The following is a 15,743-nucleotide window of genomic DNA, read 5'->3' as shown; positions in this document are numbered from 1 at the left end:
GACTTGGAGAGGCTCCCAGGGAGGCAGGAACAGCAGGAGCCAAGGCCGAGAGGAAGGAAAATCAACACAGGACACGTGAAAGGAGAACGCCTTGTCCAGAGTCTGCACTGCAGGCTGAGGGTCTGGGCTTGATTCCAAAGGTTTCAGACTGGAGAGGAGTGGTCTGATGACTGTGAGGATAGATCAGAAGGAAGGGGGTGGGGTGTGGTCCTGGTGGGTGGTGATGGGGCCTGAATCCAGGCAGAGCCTGTGGGCTGGAAAAGAAGGGGCAATCAAGAAATTAGGAGGTCAAGTCAGCTGGACTTGCAGAGCCACTGAGAGGGGAAGGGAGGTGGGCAGAGGGGTTGAGGGATTGAGGATGACTCTCAGTGTAGGAAGGAATACCTGGCTGGGACCCCTGGAGGAAGAGCAAAGTGTTGGGAGAGTGTGATGCGCTCAGCTTAGGACAAGGCAAGTGTGAACAGCACGTTGGAGGTGACCACGAACGTCTGCATGTGAGTCTGGCTCCATATTCTGCTTTGTTTCCCCAACAGGAACTTCCACTGCTGGGTGGAGTCGTGGATGACCAGGCCAGACCTGCAGCCGGGGTACGAGGGGTGGCAGGCCCTCGACCCCACGCCCCAGGAGAAGAGCGAAGGTGGGTTGGGCAGAAGTGGCCCCATCACTGAGATGAAGAAGCAGAAATGGGAGGGGACCCACCCACCCGAGGGACTCCCCAGAGAAGGGCAGAGCAGGGATGCTAACCCAGGTCTGGCTGACTCCAAAGGAACTTTGAGTGTTGGTGTTTTATGAAACACCTCTTTTATAATTTGAAAAGCGATTCATGCACATTGTGGAAAACAGAAAATATGGAGAAGCACTAAGGAAAAAAAAAAATCAAATAGCATCTTTGTCCTCTTCCCCCCAAAGAAATTTCATTAACATTTACACACAGTTTCCAATAATTCAAATGACTCCTTCCTCAGAATAATATTTTAAATGCACACAATATAACACCTATATTGAATATAGTACCTTCATAAAGATGAAGCTTCTTTCTGCTACTAATGTTAAATCGGGAGTGGAAAAAGGGTTGAATTCCATTGAAATGTGGTTATCAAAAATTTTTTAAATATTTTTGTGATATAGTAATATAAGTGTTACATAACATGATCTAGTGATAGAGGCAGTAATTTCCCTAATTTCTTGATAGAGATGAACATAATCTCTATTTTCAGTTATCTGTGACAACTATAAAGATATATGAAAATATCTGTGGTTCTTATGAGTGACAGGTCACAAGTGTACCTAAGACTGTGGTTTGTGGTCTGCTTGCACAATCGAAAAAAAGTGTTAACAAAATATAATGAAAATAGTGAGGTGATTTTTTTTTTTCCTGTCCAATATCACGAACTCCTGAATTCTATTTGCTGCGCCTCGGGGGGATCCATGGGCCCCAGGTTAAAAACTGGCTGCACATGACCTTTTCTCCTGGCCCCCTGGCTTCTCCATATAGCATTAGCAGTTCTGTATCAGATCATTTTCCGTGATTTGAATTTTAATTGAATGTTATTATGTTCCATCAGGTAGATGCATTGTAATATAGCTACTGAGCCTCTAATCCTCAACATTGCAATTGTGACTGGTTTGAGGCAGTTGTAAACCACACCTAGATAAGCATCAAGCTGTCTTGTTCATGAGCTCTCTTGTTCATTCAATCAACACACACTCCCTGAGTCTGTGTCGGGCACTGACTGCTACTCTCATTCTGGCAGGAAACCAGACAGACACACGCCCTTGTAAAGTATTGCCTACACTTGGCTCCCTCATTTCCTAAAGTGCCTTGGGATACATTTCTCTTTATCAAACACATAGCGGATAAGAGTTTGTGAGTCTTCATTTGCAGGTACAAATGTCATCACATGAAGCCAGGACTCAGAGAGGTTAAATGAATTCTCCAATGTCACACAGCTAATAAGAGGCTGTGCTGAGATTTGAATTCCAGAAGCTGAGTTCCAGAGTCCCCTGGACTTCTCTTTTTTGACTGCATTGTGAGATTTGCCAGATCTCAGTTCCCAACCAGGGATTGAACCCAGGTCCGAGCAGTGAAAGCGCAGAGTTCTGACCACTAGACCATGGGGAACTTCCTCTCTGGGGGTTCTGAGTTCTTGCCTGATGCTGCTGTCTTAGAAATGGAGTTCCTGGGTCAAAGCACTGTATCATCTTGCGGGTTTTACCCACATGTGCTTTGATGGTGGAAGGTTTGGGAGGTGCCATCCTCCCATCAGCCCAAGTCCGTCTCTGTCTCCTCCTCCCCTCACCCCAGGGACTTACTGCTGTGGCCCGGTTCCCGTTCGTGCCATCAAGGAGGGTGACCTGAGCACCAAATACGACGCCCCTTTCGTCTTTGCCGAAGTCAACGCTGACGTGGTGGACTGGATCCGGCAGGACGATGGGTCTCTGCACAAATCCATCAACCACTCCCTGGTGGTGGGGCTGAAGATCAGCACAAAGTGTGTGGGCAGAGATGATCGGGAGGACATCACCCACAGCTACAAGTACCCGGAGGGTAGGTGCTGGGGCTCATCACTGCCCTGCAGATAAGCAGTGGGTTTTACCAGCCTGGTGGGCGTGCGTGCCTGTGTGTGTGTGTGCGTGTGTGTATTTTATCTGGCAGCCTGCACGTGACGTGATTTGTTGCTTACTGTCTATTTCAAGAAATTCCTTAGAAACAAGTGCAAATTTGACACACACACTGTGGAGGGGGGAGGCGATGGTAAAGGATTACTCATTTAGGGAAAGAATTTTATATTCCACAAAAGGATCCTATTTGGTTTTTAAGCCTCACTTTCTTGGTTGGTTTGACTCTTAGTAAAACCAAAAGGGATGGCTGTTAAATAGGAGAGGCATGCATCGTAACAAAAAATTAGGATGTCCATGTTTATTAATAGTGCGTGCGTCCATGTTGAGTTGCTTCAGTCGTGTCTGACTCTTTGTGACCCTATGGACTGTAGCCCTCCAGGCTCCTCTCTGTCCATGGGATTCTCCAGACAAGAATACTGGAGTGGGTTGTCATGCCCTCCTCTAGGGGATCTTCCCAACTCAGGGATTGAGCCCATGTCTCTTACATTTCCTGCATTGGCAGACAGGTTCTTTACCACTGGTGTCACCTGGGAAGCCCCTTATTAACAGTACTCATTAGTCATGGGAGCTACAATAGACGGGCAGTTCCATGCCTTTTTACTGCAGTGTATGTGCTGAAGAGGCTTGGAAGGCCAGAGGGGCCATGGAAGAGAAGCCCCATGGAAGACAAACTGTAGTGTTTATCGTTGCAGTATTTCATAAAGAGCCGGGGAAGTGGGTATGAAGGTAGATTGGAAAGGTTCAAAGAGAAATGGACCAAAAGAAGCTTAAAGATAATAAGATGGGCTCAGTCAGACAGCAAGATGAAGCTTCTTTTTGCTACTGATGTTAAATCAGGAGTGGGGAAAGAAAGTGGTTTATTTTGCACATCCAGTGGCCGATTCAGTAGACAGATATTTTTGAAGCATCTACTGTGTTCCAAGCACAGTAGGTTCCACAGAAGTGACCAAGAAACCACAGCCCTCATCTGACCCCCATTGACCTTTGAAGGGCTGCCTGGGGATTGGCTGTGAAGTGGCCATGCTCCTGCAGGAAGGGATAAAACAGAAGGAAAAGATGATTTCCCTGGCCTCTGAAATGTCTAGAGTTGTTGATTTAATAGAAGAAATGGATATACATCCAACAACACTTGGGAAAAAATAAAAGGCACATAGGGGAGAAATAAATGGTATAAAGGAGGGGGCAGTTCTACTGGAGAACTCAACAGTTGGAGAAGTGATGGAAAGGATTTCACGTAAAAGCAGTCCCTGTGCAAATGCTTGGAGGTGAGAAAGTTTGAATTGTATTAGTGCCTGCTAGGCACTAAGCAATGTTGTAGGCATTGGGTATGACTTAAGATTAAGTGAAACACAGTCTTAGTCCCTAAGAGACTTGCGAGTGTAAGCATATGAACAGAAAAAAAAAAACAAAACACCCTAGTGGGCCAAAAAAAAATGGCAGCTATGAAACTCCAAAAGGTATTGTGAGTCATTCATCCTGGGGAAGTAGTCAGAGAAGGCATCCTGGAGGAGGGGTCATTTGGGGATGGGTCTTGAGGGATGTATAGGAGTTTGCTTGTGGGAAGTAAATAAAATACTTTCCTCCTCCTAGCACAGTAATGTAAAGAAGGGGCTCCTTCTGGGTGCTCTGGGTCACCAAGACTTTGAGAAGCCAGCTTGCTCTGCCCCCAGCCGCCTCCTCATTGATCCCCTGTCCAGCTGTGATGAAGCTCTCTACCCTATCCCCACAGGGTCCCCAGAGGAAAGGGAAGCCTTCACAAGAGCCAACCATCTGAACAAACTGGTTAACAAAGAGGAGACAGGGGTGGCCATGCGGATCCGTGTGGGCGAGGGCATGAACAGAGGCTGCGACTTCGACGTCTTTGCCCACATCACCAACAGCACCCCTGAGGAGCACACTGGCCGCCTCCTGCTCTGTGCCCGCACTGTCAGCTACAATGGGATCCTGGGACCTGAGTGCGGCACCAAGGATCTGCTCAGCCTTTCCCTGGAGCCCTACTCTGGTAAGGTTCTGTGTTCCTGGAGCAGCTGTTGACCACACTGACTGGACTGTGCCCCGAGCACTGAGCATGTACAATCTGCCTCACTGCAGGTCTGGCCCTGTCCTTGGCACTTTATAAATAGCAACCCAGTTCCTTCTTATAACAAAAGTAGGAGGTGGATTCTTGTATGGCTCCTGTTTTCCAGTTGAGAAGACTGACAACAGAGAGGTTAAGTAGCTTTCCTAAGGGCACACAGTTAGGAAGTGACAGGACAGAAACTTGAACCTGTACTCGCAGCAACTGTTCTATTTTGTTTCAGCTCATCTTCATGTGACCCCTGACTGCTTTCCCAGACTCTCTACTTACTGCCCCTTCCAGCAAATTCCTGCCCTCTGCCTCCAGCAACTCACACTGCAGCTGTCTCTCCCCAGAGCCCTTTCGAGAACCGCTCCTGTTCTTCTGGAGGTTCTCAGGGAGAAGAGATTCAAGACTAGTGCTGCCCAGAGAACTGTCGGAGATATGAGAACGTTCTATATCTGTGCTGTCCACTAGCTCCATGTGACCACTAGCTCCATGTGGCTATTGAACGCTTGCAGTGTGACTCACGCAATTGCGGGACTAAAGTTTTCATTCCATTTAAACAGCCATATGTGGCCGGAAGCTGCCATGTTGGACAGTGTTGTTCCCACAGGGATGGGAAGAGCCTTGATCTTCTCTTCTTAGGTTTTTATCTTTTTAATTGGGGGTATAGTTGCTTTACTTTGTTGTGTTAGTTTCTGTGTACAGCAGAGTGAATCGCTGTATGTTTACATATATCTCCTCCCTCTGGGACCTCCCTCTCACCCTCTGCTCCCTATCCCACCCCTCTAGGTCATCACAGAGCTTCGAACTGAGCTATACAGTAGCTTCCCATTAGCTGTCTAGTTTACACATGGTAGTGTATATATATCAATCCTAAATTTCCAATTCACACCCCTCCCAACTGTGCCTACCCATCCATTCTCTATGTCCGAGTCTCTATCCCTGCTCTGCAAATAGGCTCATCTGTGCCATTTTTCTAGACTCCACATTTATGCGTGAACATATGCTCCAGGGCCTGGCCAGACCTCCCTGGGAGCAGATCCTCTTCCATGTTTGGGGCTGAAATGATGTCAGCGACTCACCCAGCCCTCACCCCTGGGCTGAGCCTCTGTCGCTCTTTCTTCCTGGTCGGTCGCCTGCACAGTCATCGTCCCCTTGATCCGTTTCACTGTCCGCTTTGTCACCATGCCTGGTTATCTCCCTAAAAATAAGCCGGAGGCCCTGAGTGGGGTTGTGGCTGATGAAGTCACTTAGTGACGCAGCGTGGAGCCTGGTCTCTCCCTCAGCCCCCGCAGTGGCCCTTTTCTGGCTTCTGTGTTGGGAGCCTACGGGCATGAGGAGGATAGGGGAGTCTTGGAGTTGGGAGAGGACCTGGGAACAGCGTGGTTTGAGCAGAACATCAGTCAGCTCTAGGGCCTTTATCTCAGGCAGGCACTCCTGGAGCTACACGCCAGGACAGAGCAGACTCTGTCAGCGTCCAGGAGCAGCGGGGAAGCCTTGGGGACAGAGCCAGTTGGTACCAGGCTAGGGCCCCAACACTTTCACTGCCAAAAGGCATGTGCAAAGGCCAGACTTGGCCTTGAATCTGGCTCTGCCACCTTCTATTATTATTCTTAATTATTGGTCACACCATGCAGCACGTGGGATTCTAGTTCCCAGACCAGGGATCGAACTGCTGCCCACCTGCATTGGGAGCGTAAGGTCCTAACTACTGCACAGCCGGGGAAAAACCTCTCCCACCTTCTAGATGTACAGCCTCGGGCCTCACACCACACTCAGCTGTCAGTTTGGGGCATTGACACGCCCCTCGTGGGTGGCTCTGAGGACTGAAGGAGATGTGTGTTCTGGAAAGATCTGGAAGATGTAAAATGGCGCCCGGCCATGGTGGGGCCCTTCATGCCCCACTGAGCAAGCGCAGACAGGTGTGGGGAGGACAAGAAGCACCTTTGCTGAACAGCTGCTGTGCCGGACAGTGCTCTCCAGGCTGGGCTCAGAGCTTCCTGAGTCACGGCCAACATTGCTGGTGTCTGGAGGACCGGGCTCTCAACTCTGCCTCTGGGCCCCAAGTCAGGGGCAGGACGCTGGCCCTCCAGGTGTGTGGGGTGTTTGGGACACACCCAGGTCCTACTTTCTGCACTTCCGCCTGCAGGCTGTGAGCTCCTGGGTATTTCTCTTCTCTATTCCAGGCCTCAGCTTCCCTATTTTTAGAAAGGTGGTTCATCTTTTCTTTATTTTTTTTTTTAAGTCAAATGTTGATTCAGGGAGGAAACCCACTCCATAAACAGAGTGGGGGCCACCTCCAAATGCAAGAGAGACCTGGTTCATCTTTAGAGAGCGCCAGCCCCGTTGTGCGAATGCACGTGTCAACTCTTCCTCACATTCAGAACCTCTTCAAAGGGCGGAAGTGTCTTTCCTGGAATATGTTTCATAAGGTGAACCCCAACCTGAACCAAGATGCCAGAGTGACTTCCTCCCGGGCCGCTGTTGAGTCACACTTTGCCTCCCAGATACATCTGGGCTCCTCACAGCATTGTTCTGCTTCAGCCACGCCTGCCAGTGTCTCTTCCTGGGAAAGTGTTCATAGCAGAGGGGTCCCACCTGCTCTGTAGACCCCCGAGGGGCACAGCCTGTCGGGAGAAAGCGGAGGAGGGCAGCAGTCCGGGGCACTGCCCTCAAGCTGGAAGCTGGGGCTAGGCCAGGGTGCGCTATTGAGGCCTCCCAGGCCAAGGTCACCCTGATTCTCCCACCCTCCAAGACCCTGAACTTTTCCTGAGTTGCTGGTTATGCTTTGATGATAAGATCCAGGGGATTTCCACATGCTGGTGGACAGGAAGCCAGGCCTAGGACAGCTGAACTGAAACCAGCGGCCCTTACCCTGGCCTCCTGGCTCTGCGGCTCTCCCGCTTCCTGCCCGTGCCCCCTCTCTCTGGGGCCCTCACCCCTCCAGGTGGGGCAGCACAATCTCTGTGATGGTCAAAGGGGTATCTAAGTAATGAGTGACAGTAACCGCACACGTTTCTTTTTTTCGGCCAGCGCTGGCCTGAAGCCAGGCCAAGGCCCCTAGCCCGTGGATGGCAATTCTCAAAGGTCCTGTCTCACCCTGACCTCAGCCTCCGGAAAAGTTAACAGCAGGGGCCACCCCCTCCAGGCTCCTGGAGAGCCGTGTTTTCCTTCTTCTCCGTGGAACTGGTCAGAGTTTCCACTCCGCTCCACCAATTCCTGACCCAGGAATTTTTCACTCCTTTTTGTCCTTTTTGGCAGAAGCTGTGTTTTTTTTCCTTCTATGTCATCGGAGCCGAGGTTGGGGCAGGTCCACCCGGGGAATGAGTGACGGGAGGGCTGGGCGCTCATTTTCCAGAGAGCAGGATAGGGGGCACCGAGTGTGCATGGCCAGGACCTGGACCTTGACCCATGCAGAGAGAAGGTGGCCGTCTGCTCAGGCCTTCACAGTCCTGTAGATGACCTCCCAGCGGGTGCTCGCTGGCCTGGGCACCCCTGACCCTTGCTAATCTCCCTCGTTAACAGTAAACTCAGGTCCTGAACTCAGAGCACTCAGCAAACAAGAATATGACCCTGAATGAATAAACTTGACATTGTTTGCTGGTGTTTGTTTTTACCAGCTTCCTCCTACTTGTGGTAAATAGACAGGTTTGCTGCAAATAATGGTAACAAGATTCCCTAACCAGAAAAGGTTGAAAAGTATGAAGCAAGCAGACTGAAAGAAAAATAATGAGCAAATAATGAGGATTTACTCAGACGTGTGAAACATCACATGAATGACTAGAGTTTGGGAAACTCGAGTCTCTTGGGGGGAGGAAGGGAGCAGATGACAGAAAAAGAGGAAGCAGCATGGCCCATCATGGTTGACTGGGCTCCACGGAGTCCCAGCACCATCCTTCCAACATTCCTGTTTAATGGGGCAGGCTCTGCCTGCAATGCAGGAGACTTGGGTTCTATCCCTGGATTGGGAAGATCCCCTGGAGAAGGGAATGGCAACCCACTCCAGTATTCTTGCCTGGAGAATCCCATGGACAGAGGAGCCTGGCGGGAGAGTTGACACGACTGAGCAGCTCACACACACACACACACACACACACACACACAAGGGACAGAAAGGATTTCTCCCAAGGTTCTCTGTGACCACGTGAACAAGCAGAGCCTGCCGTAAGCCTATGGATTCTCTCTTTTTTTAAAAAAAATAGCAGTATAGTTAATTTACAATGTTGTGTTAGTTTCTGCTGTACAGCAAAGGGAGTCAGTTATACACATATATACACTGTTTTCTAGGCTCCCTTCCCAGACAGGTCATCTCAGAGTATTGAATAGAGTTCCCTGTGCTATTCAGTAGGTTCTTATTAGTTATCTAGTCTAAATATAGTATGTATATCTCAATCCCAGTCTTCCAATTTATCCTGCCTCCTCCCCTCTCCTCCACTGGTAACCAGGAGTTTGTTTTCTACATCTGTGACTCAATCTCTATTTTGTAAATAGGTTCCTTTGTATCGTTTCTTTAGATTCCACATATGAGCGATACCATTTGATATGTGTCTGTCTGTCTTCACTCAGTATGATAACCTCCAGGTCCATCCATGTCGCAGCAAATGACACTAATGCTAATGCTAACGCTAAGTCGCTTCAGTCATGTCCGACTCTGTGTGACCTCATAGACGGCAGCCCACCAGGCTCCGCCATCCCTGGGATTCTCCAGGCGAGAATACTGGAGTGGGTTGCCATTTCCTTCTCCAATGCATGAAAGAGAAAAGTGAAAGTGAAGTTGCTCAGTCATGTCCGACTCTTAGCGACCCCATGGACTGCAGCCTACCAGGCTCCTCTGTCCATGGATTTTCCAGGCAAGAGTACTGGAGTGGGGTGCCATTGCCTTCTCTGGCAAATGACACTATTTCATCCTTTTTTATAGCTGAGTAATATTCCACTGTATATGTGTACCGAATTTTCTCTGTGGTCTGTGGATAATCCGTCCAGTTCCTGTGCCCTTTTCCACTGCTCCTGCCAGCCTCTCATAAGCTGACCCTCGTGCCCTAGGGCTTCCGTGTTCTTGTCTGAGAAACAGGGCTAAGATCCACACTTTGCTTCTCTGCAGTGGGGAGATTGGCCCTGCCAGCTTCGTTCTTACCCCCATCGCTGTGTGACTTTTGCTCTGAACTGATCTCTGGTCTTAGCTCTGCCCTGTGGGATCCAGATGCTCCTGGGAACAGAGAGGAAACGAGCAGAAACAGAGGGGGGAGGTCATCTCCCCAGGCTCACACAGTCAGTCAGTGGTCCAAACAGGACCAACTCTCCCCTTCTGAACACTTATGGGCAGAAGTGTTTCTTCATCTGTAAAATGGATACAATTCCACCAACCTCGTGAGGGGAAATGGACATCCTGAGAGGTAGGGTGACTCACCCAGCATCCCCAGGTAGCAAAGGGCAGAGGCAGGATTAAAACCCAGGCCATTCATCCCACTTCCTTTCTGGGAGTGCTAGAGCCAGGGCAGGTGGGAGAAAGTGCTGGGACCTGCCCAGTCATTCACCAGCTGTGTGACCTCAAGCTCATCCCTTGCCCTCTCTGTGCCTTGTGGAGGTGCCATAGGAGAGGTGGGGGCCATGATTCAGATGGCATGAGTGTTCTCCCCTCTCCCCTTCTGCAGAGAAGAGCATTCCCCTTCGAATCCTCTACGAAAAGTACTGTGATTGCCTGACCGAATCGAACCTTATCAAGGTGCGGGGCCTCCTTATTGAGCCAGCTGCCAATAGCTACCTGCTGGCCGAGAGGGACATCTACCTGGAGAACCCAGAAATCAAGATCCGGGTAAGGGCTGGGTCCCCAGGTCCAGATCCCACACCTGCATGTACCTCCCTCCCTACAGACTCAAGATCTCTGATGCCCCAGGATTCCTCAAATCTAGCTTCATCAAAGAAAAGCATCGTGAAACAGAATTTGGGACTCATAGCCTCCAGGAATGAATCCGCACATCCCAGAGTAGTAGGATCATGACATTTAGGGATCTCAGAATTGTGGGCCCTTAAAAGCTGAACTCCCAAGGCAAGATTCTGAGGTCCTGGGGCCCTGGTGGGGCAGGAAGGGGTGGAGTTGTTAAGGGCTCAGACTCTGGAGTCTATTTGTTCATCTGTAAAATGGGTGTTATAAGGATTAGCTGTGAGTCTACAGGAAACACATAGACTGTATCCAGCATGTCATGAGGGTGCAATAAAAGCTGATTAATACTGACCATCAGCGTCATCATGGTCATCACAGTGATTCACTTGGAGCAGTCTCAGCCCCAGGTCCTCAAGTGCTGCCGTTACAAATAAATGGTAAAGAGCAGGGGGTGGCGGGGTGGGGAGTGAGTGCTGTGTGCTGGACAGTCTGCTAGGATCTTGCATATGTTAGCTCAGTGAATCCTCGTGAGAACCCTGCAGTCAGGCATTTCTCTCCTATGAAGAAACCAAAGCTCAGAGAAGGTGGTGGTATCTTTGCCAAGGTCACACAGCAAGGAAGGGACAGAGATCAGCCTGCTTCCAAAGCCTCTGATTTTTCCACCCCAGACCTTAGAATGAAGGAGGCACTTTACACATCCCGTGGGTCACGTGGAGCCTCTCTGCACCTCCGTGAAGGAGGAGGCCTGGGCAGGAGTCATCATCCGTGTTTTCTGGGTGAGGCGAAGAATGACAGCGGCGGAGCTGCGCAGACATGGGGCCAAATTGCAGTGGAGATGGAAATGGCTCATTTGGGACCCTGCCTGCCCTGGAGCGGCTCTGGGCCCCTCTCTGTCTCTGCTGCCCGTGACATCCACCCCGTGTCTCCTCCAGATCCTGGGAGAGCCCAAGCAGAACCGCAAGCTGGTGGCTGAGATATCTCTGCAGAACCCGCTCACTGTGGCGCTGTCGGGCTGCACCTTCACTGTGGAGGGAGCAGGCCTGATTGAGGAGCAGAAGACTGTGGACATGTAAGTGCCCGTCCCTCCCACCAGGGCCGGGAGCAGAGAGTGGACGCTCGTGGAGGGGACAGGTGCCCTTAGACACTGAGCCCTGGGCTCTAGCCCCCTCCTCTCATCACCCACACACTCACCCACACAGGTCTATGTCCAAACACCCACACATCAGCTGCATCCTGTGCACACGGTTCACACAGCTGAACAGGTACACATTCAGTCACTAAACCCCCGCCTCAAGACACACAAGTCCTCCCATGCACACAGGTGCACACGCGTGCCTGTGCCATGTACCCTCACAGATAATTGTCTATATACCCATATGCTTATGAGCATTTACACTTGTTTTTTCACTTTTTGTTGTAATATCATTTGCATACAGTATACAATACAAATCACACATGTACAGCTCAGTGCATTTTCATGCATGTGGTCACATGAGCATCCACATCTTACGCCCTGGCACACCATTCACTCTCATACACACACACACACACACAGAGGAGGGCGATGGCCCAGGTCCTTGAGAGTTATGAGCAGGGCCCATTTTATCCTGTCGTTATTCAGCTGTACATCCGTGGAGGCACTGGGCTGAGATCTCAGTAGTCACGTGTCATCCCCATCCCTCATCATGGGGACCAGGCCAGAGCCCCTCTCCTTACCCTCTTTCTCTCTCTCTCCCAGCCCAGACCCCGTGGAAGCAGGGGAGGAAGTCAAGGTGAGGGTGGACCTGCTGCCTCTGTACGTGGGCCGCCACAAGCTGGTGGTGAACTTCGAGAGCGATAGGCTGAAGGCCGTGAAGGGCTTCAGGAACGTCATCGTTGGCCCCTCCTAAGGGGTCCCTGTGCCAGCCCCACCTCAGCCACTGAGGGCCCCCACATTGACCCCAATCTTTATCCCAAGCTAATGAACAAAACTTGCCCCTCCTTGGGCCCTGGACCTCAGGGCAGGGGTGGGCTGCCTGCGGGGGCCCTTTGGAATCGAATGTACTTCCCGCCCACCTTGTCCCCCTGAGCCTGTCTCCCCACACCCTTCACCTATGAGGGAGGCTCTGTGCCTGCACTGTGGGAGCTCTCCTCTTGGCTGACTGAGCCTGGAGGGTAGGCCATCTCCCCCTCCCTTCCCAGCCCAGAGGCCCCTTAAAAAGCCACTGACCACCCACCAAACTGATTGATTGACATCAGAGCCCCTTTCTAGGAAGCAGGCAAAAAAAGTGTGCCCAGTGACCAGATCAAGGAATTCAGCTCCCTAGAGTACCCTGAACCCTTTCCCCAGGTTGAGCCCAGACCCTGGGGGCCCTCGGCAGAGCCTGAGCAGGTGCAGATGGGGAGGGTCCCAGGAACAGACCACACCCCAAATCCCCTCACATCCCAGCAGCCCTGACCCAATACTTCCTCCACCCTCTCACAATGGCGAGGCGCCTAGTAAGTACCTGGCACTTCCTGGGTATACTGGTGCTCACACGCCCATCAGCCCATTCAGTCCCCATGGGAAACTGCAAAGCGGGAGCTGAGGAGACTGGGCTCGGAGAAGGGAGGCGGCTGGCCCTGCTCCCATGGGATCCTGGATATTTGCAAGGCTGGCTAATGCAGAGGCACAAGAAAGGAGCCCGGCTCTTCTGACTCTGAGTCCAGTGCCCCATCCACCACTCCAGCCCTGACCTGGCTGCGTCCGAGAGGCCATTTGGAACCTGATCAAAAAGGATCCAATTAGGACGAGGAGACGGGAAGGGCTTAGAGCCCTAGGTTCAAGGCCCAGGTCTGGCCAGCTACTGCCTTCCCCTCCTCTGGGCCTCAGTTTCCTCTTTAGTCACAGGGAGTGATTGAACCAGCTCATCTCCAAGGCCCTCCCAGCTCTGCACTTCCGGTGCCTTGTATGACCCAGCCTTGCCAATGACAGCAGGTCCTCCTCCAGGGCTTCACAGAGCCTTGGGACACAGACCCAGGATGCTTCAAAGTGTGAGACCATGACCGTGACCACCTTCCTGTCCCCAGTCGTGTCTGGGTCCCCTCACCTGTGCCCAGGCATCTGCCTTCGGAGCCCATTTATAGGGGGGAAGAGACCCCCCAAGAAACCCCTGTCCTAACCATGAGCCCGCCCACCGCAATGCCTAGACGTCACAATAGCCTTAGTTGCCTATGCTGATCACCCAGCAACAAGGCTGGCATCTTAGCCATCTCCTCTTTGAAGAGCCAGAGTCCTGGAACACAGCCCCTGCCCCCTGACTAAGCTTGGGGACCCCACGAATTGCCATCTCTGACTTTATTCCTCACTCTCTCCATGTGACCAGGCTTCCCTCAGCCTGGAGGAGGGAAGTGGGAGAGAATTCTGTGAGTGGGGTCAGAGCCTCCAGGGAGCCCCCAAGCCCCAGAGAGGGACTTGGGGAAAGTCACGCTTGATACACTTAGAACTTTCTGCTTTGCACAAGGAGAAGCACAAGATGAGCCAGTATATATTCGTTCTATATAAGTTTTGCTCTGTTTCCCTATGGTTTTATAAACGCTTTTGGGTTCCAAGCAAGCAGTAGATGTGCTTTTGAGCTACAAACAGCGAGCACTGAAATAAAAGTTTATTTTTCACATTCAAACAAGGTCTGGTCATGCTTTTGAGGAGAGTGAGTGGGTGAGCTCATTTAGCATCTGGACAAGCCACTTCATGCTAAGAGCCTTTCCCTAGCTTCAGTGCTTCCCTCAGATCTAAATTTAACCAGTATTCAAGGCTCTACAACTGTTTAGCTCCGTCTCCAATCCCATCTCCAAACAGCCATGTTCAGATCAGAATGAAGTGCCTGTTTCTCTTCTAACATCCCACGCACTTTCAACCTCTTACCTTGGAAAGCCGCTGTGTTTTCCTTACTCAGCTTATGAACTCCTATTCATTTCATAATGCTTCACATTAAAGTCACCTCTTCTGTGAAGCCTACCCAGATTTCTTCTCAGAACCCTGGAACGTGGACCAACTCAAACATTTATCACAGTGACTTTTAGCTCCATGTTGATACACCTGCCCCTCACTTCCTGTCTGAAGTCCTCAAGGGTGGGGACCAAGTATCTCTTAAACAGACCCTAATAAATGCTGAATTGGTCAATTGATGTGTTTCAACTCAGTTCCCCTAAGACCTGTGTTGTTCAGTAGAAAAATAATGTGAACCACAAATGCAAGTCATATATGTAATTTAAATTTTTCTAGTGGCCCTATTAAAAAAAGAAACAGGTAAAATACATCTTAGTAATGTATTTTGTTGAACCTAATATGTCTGAAACATACTATGTTTAATAAGCATGTATAATAAACATTGTTATTGCAACACATAATCAACATAAAAATTATGAGTGAGATATCTTACATTCTTCTTTTCATACAAAGCCTTTGGAATGCGGTATGTATTTTACACTGACAGCCCATTTCAATTAGGACTAGCTGCATTTCAAGTGCTCCATGGCCTCAGGTGGCTACTGACTACCACACTGTGTTACCGAGCAAGGGCTCATGTGCCTGCCACACAGAAAGCCAAACGCTGACAGCGGGTATTTGCAGCAAAGTAAGGTTTTATTTGCAAGGTGCCAACTGCCAACAGTGTGTTTTGAGCTTCCCTGATGGCTCCATTGGTAAAGAATCTGCCTGCCATACAGGAGACCTGGGTTCAATCCCTGGGTTGAGAAGATCCCCTGTGGAAGGGATAGGCTACCCACTCCAGTATTCTTGGGCTTCTCTGGTGGCTCAGACGGTAAAGAATCCACCTGCAATGCAGGAGACCTGGGTTTGATCCCTGGGTCGGGAAGATCTCCTGGAGGAGGGCATGGCAACCCACTCCAGTATTCCTTGCCTGGAGAATCCCATGGACAGAGGAGACTGGCAGGCTACAGTCCATGGGGTTGCAAAGAGTCAGACATGACTGAGCAACTGACGCTTTCACTTTCTTTTCAAGCAAGGAGAACAGGCAGCTCATGCTCCAAAGACCTGAACTCCCCTTTGGCTCTTAGGGAAGGGTTTTAAAAACAGTGTAAGGGGAGAGGGTCATAGGATGCATGATCAGCTGGTGGACCTTCTGATTGGTTGGTGGCGGGGCGATGGGGGCGGGGGACGGGTAACAGGTGATGTGTCAGGAATCTCAACCTTCTGGT

The 15,743-nt window shown here is 50.5% G+C and overlaps 1 protein-coding gene across 1 annotated transcript in view; it reads left to right on the top strand.

Moving 5' to 3' along the window:
* Nucleotides 1-14,206, top strand: part of TGM2 (transglutaminase 2) — a 34,476-nt gene extending 20,270 nt beyond the window's left edge. The window contains 6 exon segments of the mRNA NM_177507.2: nucleotides 534-637; nucleotides 2,306-2,548; nucleotides 4,352-4,624; nucleotides 10,336-10,496; nucleotides 11,498-11,634; nucleotides 12,304-14,206. Coding sequence (NP_803473.1) covers nucleotides 534-637; nucleotides 2,306-2,548; nucleotides 4,352-4,624; nucleotides 10,336-10,496; nucleotides 11,498-11,634; nucleotides 12,304-12,454 — 1,069 coding nt within the window. The 3' untranslated portion in view covers nucleotides 12,455-14,206.
* Nucleotides 14,207-15,743: the final 1,537 nt, after the last annotated feature.

Source organism: Bos taurus, chromosome 13, assembly GCF_002263795.3.
Source record: "Bos taurus isolate L1 Dominette 01449 registration number 42190680 breed Hereford chromosome 13, ARS-UCD2.0, whole genome shotgun sequence".
Classification (NCBI taxonomy): domain Eukaryota; kingdom Metazoa; phylum Chordata; class Mammalia; order Artiodactyla; family Bovidae; genus Bos; species Bos taurus.
Note: the sequence above shows the minus strand (reverse complement) of the source record. Positions and strands in the feature narration are given on the sequence as shown.